This window comes from Vombatus ursinus, unplaced genomic scaffold (genome assembly GCF_900497805.2).
Source record: "Vombatus ursinus unplaced genomic scaffold, bare-nosed wombat genome assembly UNPS02014820.1, whole genome shotgun sequence".
NCBI lineage: Eukaryota > Metazoa > Chordata > Mammalia > Diprotodontia > Vombatidae > Vombatus > Vombatus ursinus.
Genome location: NW_020954598.1, coordinates 332,281 through 343,634, shown reverse-complemented (window position 1 = coordinate 343,634; position 11,354 = coordinate 332,281). Strand labels below are relative to the sequence as shown.

The window sequence follows — 11,354 nt, the reverse complement described above, 5'->3', positions numbered from 1 at the left end:
GAGAGAGAGAGAGAGAGAGAGAGAGAGAGAGAGAGAGAGAGAGAGAGAGAGCAAACATTTATCAAGTATTTGCTATGTGTCAGACATTGTACTAAGCTCTGGGCATACAAATATAAGCAAAAAGACAATCCCTACCTTTAAGGAACTTACATTCAAATGGGAGAAGACAGCTCATTAAATGGAGCTGAAAACTAAGGGAGTAGAGGAGAAGATAATGAGCATGGCTGACCTGGGCAGTTCCTCAAATGGAGATTCTGGGTAGGAACTCGCCAATCAAAGGAGGAGTCTACAGAGGTCTTCCAGGGTGAGACCACCACAGAGATGAAAGCATCTTCCAGGGTGAGAAGTCTTCTGGATTTTAGTAGAGAAGTCCAGCGAGTCAAGGGCAGACCTGAGAGAGAAATGAAGTCGTGTCCTAGGAAGGACAATTGGAGAACAAGATTGCCACCTCTGTTTGCAGGGGAAAGAGAATCATAAAAACAGAACCTGAAATAAGTGTTAGGGCCCTGAAGCTTGTTGTATTGAGTGTGAGCTTCTTGTGTTAAGGGTAAGTAGCCCTTGATCACTGGGGAAAGAAGAAGTGTTGGGGGGGAGGGGAAGAAGAAGAAGAAGAAGAGGAAGAAGAAGAAGAATGAGGAGGAGGAAGAAGAGGAGAGAAAAGAAAGAAGGAAGAAAGGAAGGAAAGAAAGAAAGCACAGCCTTAGGGGCCAGTTTGTGTGCTGTGTGGGTTTTTTAGAGAGTTTTGCTCACAATCCAAAAAATAGAAACTTTCTGCTTATAAATGTGGAAGTGAAGTCATCTCTTTGGACGTTATTCAATAACCTCAGGGTGAGAGAGAAAACAGAACCACCCTGGCTGACTCTGAGGCCAAAACTGTTCTATGAAGAGTCATTTGATTTTGATTATTTTTTTTCTATCTACTCTTCTCTTTATGCCAGCCTTGGCAAATACCTAACTCTTCACCAGCCTTCTTCCTCATTATCTCCCTCCTTCTACTGTGGAGTAGCCTCATGGATGAAGTCTTCATTTTTTACTTTAAAAAAAATTTTCATGTAATGTGGTGCCCGCCCTTCATACTTGAACAATGCCTCTGACTCTCTCCTCCCAATCAGCAGGATGCGTGCCTGAGGCTTTTCACTGAAGCATCTATATTTTATTGTCCTGTTCCCCGGTGACTGTTTATGAGGGGACCATTGGAGAGGATAGGGGTATAGCCTATGGTCATTCAGTAGATTTCTCGCTCTCTCTTCTCCCCACCCTTTCTTCTCTCCTCCTGGACTCCTCCCATTCCCCAGCTCTTTTTGCACTTCAGTCCCTGATACTCAACTGCATTAGTACAGTTATTTGACTGAGCAGATCAGCCCCAGTTGCTTTCCTCCCCCTGCCATTCCTTGAATTCAGAACCTGTATCCAGCTCTGTGCAGAAATAGCAGAGGATACCCAAAGATGAGTCAAACAAGATGTCACCTCCCTCACAGACTTACTGTGGAGTTGATAAGCTGTGCAGACTTACAACAATAACATAAGGCAGACGGCGAAATAGAAATATAAACAAAGTACTGTGAGAGCTCAAAGAAAGGAGATTGTTCTCAACTATAGGAATAACAGGAAAAGGGTTTTGGAGGCAGCACCCCTGAGTCTGGTCAATGAAAGTTAGTTTCATAGGTACAATCTGTGGACACTTCATAAGAACCCTGCTACATCTAGATAAAGGAATGCTGTGGGTCTTACTAGGGTATCAAGGGATTGCAGTGGTCCTGGGCATGAGAATGGCCTCCCATCCCCCACAACCCCCCCCCAAAAGGCAAAGGTTATTAATTGTCCCATTTTCTTTCTGTCTCCTGGCTGTTGATAATTGTCCAAGCACCTAGGAAGAAGGGCGCTTTCCTAACTAGCTGATATTAGAGAAATCAGCCCTTTACTTTATAAACCTTTAAACACTCTATGGAATGTGGACCCTATGAGGATGTGTGAGTGCCAAATGCCCAGTTCACCTGGTGAGCCAGGAACTGGGAGGGTCCCAGGGAAATCACCTTTGTATTCATCCAGTAATGCTTATTAGCTATTCAGTTCCCCTGGCCTGTAGCTCACTGAAATATTAAGAAGCTTAGCTGATCTATGATATTTGTAGTTCTTTTGTTTAAAATAGTATCTTATTTTTTTCCCAATTACATGTCACGACAATTTTTGTCATCCATTTTTACAAGATTTTGAGTTCCAAATTTTTCTCCCTCCACTCTCCTCTTCCTTAAATAGTAGGCAATTTGACATAGGTTATACATATGCTATCAGGCAAAACATTTTCACATTAGTCACAGTTGTAAAAGAAGAAATAGATCAAAAGGAAAACAAACCATGAAAAAAAAGTAAGTGAAAGAAGTATGTTTTGATCTGCATTCAGAGTCCATCAGTTCTTTATCTGGATGTGGATAGCATTTTCCTTCATGAGTCCTTTGTAGTTGTCTTGGATTATTGTGTTGCTGAGAAGAGCTGAGTCATTCATAGTTGATCATCACACAGTGTTGCTGTTACTGCATACAATGTTTTCCTGGTTCTGATCATTTCACTTTGCATCAGTTTGTACAAGTCTTTCCAGGTTTTTTCTGAAATCTATCTGTTCATCATTTCTTATAGCACGTTAGTATACCATGACATTCGTATGCCACAGCTTGTTCAGCCATTCCCCAGTGGATGGGCATCTCCTCAAGTTCCAATTTTTGCCACCGCACAAAGGCGTGCTATAAATATTTTTGCATATATAGGTCTTTTTCCCTTTTTGTGATCTCTTTGTGATACAGACCTAGTAGTAGTATTGCTGGATCGAAAGGCATACACAGTTTGGTTGCCCTTTGGTCATAGTTCCAAATTGTTCTCCCAGAATGGTTGGATCAGTTCACAACTCCACCAACAATTTCCCCACATCCTCTCCAACATTTATCATTTTCCTTTTTTGTCATTAGCCAATCTGATAGGTGTAAGGTGGTACCTCAGAGTTGTTTTCATTTGCATTTCTCTAATCAAAAGTGATTTAGAGCACTTCTCCATATGCCTATAGATAGCTTTCATTTCTTCATCTGAAAACTGTTTGTTCATATCCTTGGACCATTTATCAATTGAGGAATGGCTTATATTCTTATCAATTTGACTCAGTTCTCTATATATTTGAAAAATTAGACCTTTGCCAGAGATACTTGCTGTAAAGATTGTTTCCCAGCTTTCTGCTTTCCTTCTAATCTTGGTTGCATTGGTTTTGTTTGTGCAAAAGCCTTTTAATGTAATATAATCAAAATTATGTATTTTAGATTTCATAATGATCTCTATCTCATTTGGTCATGAATTCTTCCCTTCTCCATCCTTTAAGAATTTGGATGCTATACCACTTGGTGCATATATGTTTAGTATTGATATTATTTCATTGTCTATGGTACCTTTTAGCAAAATGTAGTTTCCTTCCTTATCTCTTTTAATTAGGTCTATTTTTGCTTTTGCATTGTCTGAGATCAGGACTGCTACTCCTGCTTTTTTACTTCAGCAGAAGCATAATAGTTTCTGCTCCAGACCTTTACCTTTACTCTGTGTGTGCCTCTCTGCTTTCAAGTGTGTTTCTTGTGAACAATATATTGTAAGATTCCGGTTTTTGATACTCTTTGCAATTCACTTCCATTTTATGGGAGAGTTCATTCCATTCACATTCGCAGTTATTATTACTAACTGTGTATTTCCCTCCATCCTACTTTTCCTCCTGTTTGTCCTCTCTCCTTTCACCCTTTCCCTTCTCAACATTGTTTTGCTTCTGTCTACCACCTTCTCCAGGCTATCCTCACTTCTGTCAGTCCCCCACCCCCCTTTACTTAATTTCCTCCCTTCTAACTTTCCTGTAGGGTAAGATAGATTTCTATATTCAACTGATTGTGTATGTTATTCCCTCTTTGAGCCAATACTAATGAGAGTAAGGTTTAAGTGGTGCCCATCTCGCACCCTCCCATCTTTCCCTCTACTGTAACAGGTTTTTATGCCTCTTCATGTGAAATAATTTGCCCCATTCTACCTCTCCTTTACTTCTGCACCTAGTGTATTCCTCTTTCTCATCCCTCAGTATTTTTTATGTCATTCTCTCCAATTCACCCTATACCCATACCCTCTGTCTATGTACATTCCTTCTAGCTATACTATTAGTGGTACAATTTTTAAGAATTTATCATCTTCACATGGGATGTAAACAGTTTAGCTCCACTGAATCTATTCTGTTTTCTTTTCCCTCTTTACTTTTTTAGGCTTCTCTTGGGTCTTGATATTGCAGATCACATCTTTTGTTAGTTTCTGGTCTTCTCCTTATGAAAGTTTGGAAATTCTTCTATTTCATTGAATGACTATTTTTTTCCCTTGAAGTATTGTGCCTTATTTCACTGGTAGGTGATTCTTGGTTGTAGTCCTAGCTCCTTTGCCTTCCGGAATATCGTGTTCTATGACCTCCAGTCCTTTAATGTTGCAGCTGCTAAGTCCTGTGTATTCCTGATTGTGGATCCCCAATATTTGAATTGTTTCTTTTATGGCCATTTGCAGTATTTTTTCCTTGACCTGTAGTTCTGAGATTTGGCTATAGTGTTCCTTGGAGTTTTTACTTTGGGATATCTTTCCTGAGGTGATCAGTGGATTCTTTCAATGCCTGTTTTGCCCTCTGATTCCAGAATATCAGGGCAGTTTTCCTTGATAATTTCTTGAAAAACGCTGTCCAGGTCCTCCTTTTGATTATGGTTTGCAGGTAGTCCAATAATTCTGATATTGTCTCTCCTGGCTCTATTTTCCAATGAGGTATTTTTACATTTTCTTCTATTTTTTCATTCTTTTGAATTTGTTTGATTGACTCTTGGTGTCTCATTGAGTCATTAGCTTCCACTTCCTTATAGCCTTTCCTTCTGCCATTTTTCTGTTGACCAGTATGACTCCAGGCGTGACATTGGGTCCCATATGTACCTATTAGTTATCACATCAGCCAGTGTCTGGATCTCATGCTAAGAAAACAAGCTAGAGTAGAGCTCTTCCTTCTGCTAAAGAAACTGTGCTTTATTTTTTTTTTTTTTTGCTTTGATCTGCATTCAGACTTTATAGTTCTTTTTTCTGGATGTGGATAACATTTTACATCATGAGTCTTTTGGAGTTGTCTTAGATTGTTGCATTGCTGAGAAGAGCTAAAGTTTGTCAAAGTTAGTCATCACACAATGTCGCTGTTCTTATGTACAACATTCTCCTGGTTCTGCTCACTTCATTCAGCATCAGTTCATATAAGTCTTTCCAGGTTTTTCTGAAGTCTGCCTACTCATTATTTCTTATGGGAAAATAATATTCCATCACATTCATACACCACAACTTGTTCAACCATTCCCCAAGTGATGGGCATCCCTTCAACTTCCAAAAAGAGCTCCTATAAATATTTTTGTACACATGGGTCCTTTTCCCATTTTTATGATCTCTTTGGAATACAGCCCTAGAAACGCTATTGCTGAGTCAAAGGCTACGTACAGTTTTATAGTCCTTTGGGTAGAAATTGTGCTTAATTTCTAAGTACCTAAGTTCCATCTGTCTCTCCACAGAGCCAGCCCAGCCACAATCCCTCATAAAGACTGTTCTCTGGCTATGTCTTGGCGGTGAGGCCAAAATGAGCAATCAGGTTAAAAGGAAGAGAACTCATTCTTTTTCTTGGTTTTTCTTTAATGCCCAAGGAGCAGGCTCTATCTGGTAGGATGTACTGTGTTTTCTTATATTCCAGTAGAGTACAGAGAGCCTATGTTGAGTTTTTCAGGCTGTGATTCATAACAGGGAGTTCTTAGGTTAGGAGTGCGGTAAGAGGGTCATCTGATCCATCCCTTTCAGGCATGTATGACAATTATCAAATCTTTCCAAAAATATTACTGACAGTTAAGCCCACATATGCTAATCTGAAAGTTATCAGAAAGGTAACTATAGAATGTAGGTTCCTTGAGGGCAGGAACTAGTTTTCATTTTGTCTTTGTATCATTAGCATCCATCACAGAACCTTGCATACTAAGCACTTACTTGTTGGACTGGACAAGTGTCTACATTTTAAAAGGAAAGGAAGGAGGGAGAGAAGATGGAAGGAAGAAAGGAAGGAAAGAAGGAAGGAAGGAAGGCTGGCTTCCAGAAGGGACATCAGGCATTTCATTGTTTTATAATTTCAGCAAACATCTTGAAAGTTGCCTTATACCAGATTACTCACCATCTTTCAGACAACTATGTTATAAAGTATAAAGAAAAGTCGTCAGTTGGCAATGTCTTGCCTCAGTTTTTTCATTGGCCCTCCTTGCGCCTTAGTATTGTGAGAATCAATTGAAAGGAATGTTTTTAGATCTTTGAAATGTGTAAAATGTTACACAGGTGTCCAGATTATTCTCATGATTAACTTTTCCTTTTCCCACCTAGGTGGAAATGCTAGAACGGAAATATGGGGGCCGTCTCATAACCCGCCATGCAGCCCGAACCATCCAGACAGCATTCCGCCAATACCAAATGAACAAGAACTTTGAGCGACTCCGGAGTTCTATGTCAGAAAATCGTATGTCACGACGCATTGTGCTGTCCAATATGAGAATGCAGTTTTCTTTTGAAGGGCCAGAGAAAGTCCACAGCTCCTACTTTGAAGGGAAGCAGGTCTCTGTGACAAATGATGGCACCAAACTTGGATCTCTGGTCCAGTCCGAGTGTGGTGACATCGTGGAACCTGCAACAATGAAATCTCCGGCTGCCTCCAGTGACTTTGCCGATGCCATCACGGAGCTGGAAGATGCCTTTTCCAGGCAAGTAAAGTCCCTTGCCGAGTCAATTGATGATGCCTTGAATTGCCGTAGTCTGCATGCTGATGAGGTTCCAACCTCCGAGCCCATCAGGAGCCGAGACCTGGAGCGGGAGAGCTGTGGGAGGGAGCTCAAACCTGCCCTCCATGGTGTAGACCATCGGAAGCTGGACGAGATGACTGCCTCCTACAGTGATGTCACCCTGTACATTGATGAGGAGGAGCTCTCCCCGCCCCTTCCTCTTTCTCAGTCTGTGGACAGACCATCCAGCACTGAGTCGGACTTAAGGCTGCGCTCTATGAACTCTTCTCAGGAGTACTGGTCAATGACTCACAAGGATGACAAGATGGACACTGATACTAGTTGCCGGAGCACCCCTTCCCTGGAGCGCCAGGAGCAGAGGCTGCGGATGGACCATTTGCCTCTGCTCACCATAGAACCCCCAAGCGATAGCTCTGTGGACCTCAGTGATCGCTCTGAACGCGGCTCACTAAAGAGGCAAAATGCCTATGACCGAAGCCTTAGCAACCAGCAAGGGAGCCCCAAGCATGTGCCCCACGGGATCCCCGCCAAGATCATCCCCCGGGAGGAGCCAGAACCTCGGCATCGGCCCCGGCCCATCGACAGTCATTTGGCCATCAATGGTACTGCCAACAGACAGAGTAAGTCCGAGTCGGATTATTCTGACGGTGACAATGACAGTATCAATAGTACCTCCAATTCTAATGACACAATAAACTGCAGCTCAGAGTCCTCCTCCCGGGACAGCTTGCGGGAGCAAACTTTGAGCAAGCAAACCTACCACAAGGAGACTCGCAACAGCTGGGACTCCCCAGCCTTCAGTAATGATGTCATCCGGAAGCGCCATTACCGGATTGGATTGAACCTCTTTAATAAGTAAGTGCTCTGCCGCGGTCCAAGCTCCCATTGCTCTGCTGATAGCAGAGTGGGAGGCGGGGTGGCATAAAGAGGGGTGAGCGTTGGGGGAGGAGACAACTAAAAAGTGGGAATTAGGCAGGACAGGACCACTGAGTGTTAGCCAGGATTGGCTGAAGGAACAAGGAATGTTTAGCTTGGAGAAGAGAAGATTTTAAGAGGAACATAATAGTTGTCTTCAGGTATTCGAAGGGATGTCACATTGAGACATTAGATACATTTCTTGTCATCTCAAAAAATTGGACCAAAAAAATGGGTTGGCATTGCAATGAGGCAGATTTTTGTTAGACAGAAGGAAAGACTTCTAACAATTAGATGTACTCGACAGTAGAGAATCCCCCCTATTTCATCAGTGGAGGCTGGGTGACCTCCACCCGTTGCAGATGGATGCTGAAGAAGAAGGTTGCCATTCAGGTGGAGGTTGACTGAAGTGCTTCTGAGTTCCTGAGGTTAGACTTCCAGTGAGGGAAGCTGGAGGAACTCTAGAAAATCATGGTTGGAACATGATGTAGCTAGTAAGAACCGAAAACAGGCAGAGATTTCCTGTGACCACCAAAGGGTTAAGTGCACCAAGGCCTCACTTTCTTGGTAAAGTGTTTGCCCAGTAGAGCAATTATGAGAATAGCCTGAGGTTGAATTTACTTTCCTTTCAGGTTGCATGTTTGTCTTTCTGCTCAGATTAAACCACTATTACTACAGTATTTAATATAAGGATTATGGAGGCTCTGAAAGACTCTTTGTTTTAAGCATGCAGGTTCTGGTGAGGGGAAGGGACCATTCTTGGGTCTGGCAGTATAGAAACAAACGGTTGGCCAAGGGTGCCGTTGTGGCAGTGATGTCACTTAGATCTGTTTACTCTCAGTTCTGAAACACACTGTCTCCGCACCTTTGCCAAAAGGAAGAACAATAGCCTCTGTCTCTGTCTTCTAAGACCTCTCTTCTCTCTGTGGAGTGTGTGAGCATGTCTGGGAAAAACAGCTGTGCCAGCGTTGAAGGCAGTGGGGGCCAGCAGTCCTGCTGAAACGAACTGCTTAGGAAAAGTACTGAGAGCTGACTCTGAGCTCCCAGCCTGGCCTGGTTCTTCTCCCGAGCTGGGGTTGTGTTTGAAGGGGGTAGGGCAGGTGTCGCCGGCGATTGAAAGGGGGTATGGAGACAGGCTAAAGGCAGGCTTATGGACAGGGGAAGGGGTTTGGGGAGCATAGAGGGAGGCTTTTCCAGACTGGGAATTCACAGGGCCCAACTCACCATTTGTCCTGCATTCTCATTCTGACCTGGGTAATGAGCTTATAACAGTAAGGCAGGCTCACCTTTGTATAGATCTTTGCAGGTTTTAAACCATTTTCTCATCCAGTCCCTCATGTTGTCCTCAAAGCATGGGTCAGCAAGAGATGTCATATGATCCTCGCTCTGCAGATGACAGTCCTGGGGCCAGAGAAGGTCAAAGTGATAGACCCGAGGCCCCGTGACTTGGAAGTGTTGGGGAAAGGACCAGTTTACCTGATTCCCAGTCCAGGATTCTTAGGAGTATGACTATAACTGTGTCTTCTATGTGAGTGACACAAGGAAAAAGCCCTCGGCAAGGAGTGTAGCCTGGCTTCTGGAACAGAGACTAACCTCATTCGGTAACTTTGGGCACTTTGTGAAGCTGCTCTGCTCCTCACTTTCGTCATCTCTCATGCTGACCACATTGCCCACCATCTCGTAGATGCTTAACAAATACTTTTTGACAGATTGATAATCATCTTACAGAGATGTTGAGAATTGGATAAGATATGGTTGTAAAAGCTCTCTGAAAAGAATAAGACTTTGCAGAAAGAAAAGAAATTGCCGTGACTCTTGATGAATAGGAGAATGGGACCGGGGAATAGGCAGCCTCCCTGAATTCCACAGAGACTCTTCCAAGCTCCCTTGAACCAGCACATACCATTTCTGCCCAGCTTCCCCAGTGTCCCTCTCCTTTTATCAGAGCTCTTCACAAATTGCATGAGGAACAAAGATTTGTCTTTAATTCCTTTTGCCATTTACCAGTGCATGGGGTGGGGGCGTGGGGGCAAAGTAGACATAGAGGGGGGAGGGAGAAGGGGTTTGAGAGCCGTGAGTGGAGGGCAGAGAGCAAGGAGGTTGAGAAGTGGGACCTATATAATCCCATGCTGAATGTCACTCCCAAATCAGTGTGTTGGCTCTGATGAGGGTCTGCTTACTAACGGGGTAGAAATAGTGGTAAATCTAAAATTCTCGGTCCCCAAATAGAAGCTACAAAATGTTGTCTCCTAGCCTCTTTCCCTCCACCCTTCCCCCAATCCCCCAAAGCTTTAGAATATTCAATTCATCAAATATTTATTAAATGCCTGTTGTGTGCTGGGCAGTGAAAATGCAAAGAGCCATTTATGTAATCGGTTTAAGCTTTACAAAGTGTTTTCCTTATCATAACCTGTGAAGTAGATAATGCAAGTATTATTACTCCCATTTTGCAAAGGAGAAAAGTAAGGCTCAGACAGATGAGGGGCTTTTTGGCAGTCATGCACTGACACTAATTAAGTGGCAGATAGCAAACTCCTTGAGAGCAGGGATTGTTGTGTTTCGGTGTGCATTAGGAGAAAAGCCTTGGACGTTGAATTGGGACACCTGGGTTGAAAATCTTGGCTCGGATGGAAGAGCCTGAATTGCCGTGGGTGGGCCCTCTGAGCCAGACTGGGAGACTTTTGCTTTCTCCTTGGAATTAGCAGAGCTAGCTTATAGATTAAGCGGCTGTTAATCAGGCGTGCCAGGCCAAGGTCAGGTGTATGTATGTGTGTGTTTGATGGGGAGAGGGCAGGGAGTCAGAAACTAAGGCCAGCATTTCTGGAAGGCAAAATGAATTGGGTCCTTTGAGGAACTGTTCCCATTGGCTTGTGCACTAGAAGGATGTCTCTCCTGTTGGGAAAATTAACTAGAGACAGGTATTTAAAAGACTCTATTCTTAGCACGGCCTAAAATAGTTCAGACAGGTGGGGGGAGGGAAGTTGGTGGAACTTAGTGAGTCTGGAAAGCCTCTTGTTAAACGGGAGTCTAAGATCGCACATTATTTCCAAGTCATAAGACCAGAGGCCTGATGCTGACTCTTCGAGAGAAAAGGACACCAAGGGAGCAGGGGGTGGGGCCAGCTTTGCCACCCACATCAGCTGGGACTAACACAGAGTGGGGGTAGGGAGGGATGGACATGGAGAGGTTGTACTGCATCCTGTGGTTTAGCCCCCAGAAAGAATAACTATGTGGTGCTGGAGAGTCGGGGCGGCAGGGGCGGCTAAGAAAGAGACCCTAACGTCCTCCTGAGCCTGTTCTGTGCTGGATGAGGGGTAATGATTTGTTTGCACCCTGCCTTAAACTCCCAAGGTCTCTCCTATTTTCTGTTTTGTTACCTCTGGAGAGATTTAGATTGGAATTCTCCAAACCCCTCAATGTTATGGCTCAGGACCCTATTCTACAGTAAATTGAGGAAGAGTATACCACTGCGGTGGGGACGTTGTGTGTGCCAGCTCAGGGTTACTAAGTAGAGTTGTCCTGGGGGAAGGGAGGGAGTCAGAAGAAGGAGGGGGAATCACAGAATCTTAGAGCTGGAAGGGCCCCCAG

At 43.6% G+C, this 11,354-nt stretch overlaps 1 protein-coding gene across 4 annotated transcripts in view; it reads left to right on the top strand.

Annotated features, from left to right (window-relative positions):
* The window catches only part of IQSEC1 (IQ motif and Sec7 domain 1), a 208,750-nt gene that overhangs the window by 144,305 nt on the left and 53,091 nt on the right, over nt 1-11,354 (top strand). For all 4 annotated transcript variants that reach the window (XM_027837064.1, XM_027837066.1, XM_027837065.1 and 1 more), the window contains exon 3: nt 6,439-7,706. In XM_027837064.1, the coding sequence (XP_027692865.1) occupies nt 6,439-7,706 (1,268 nt within the window). The remainder of the gene's footprint in view (nt 1-6,438; nt 7,707-11,354) is intronic.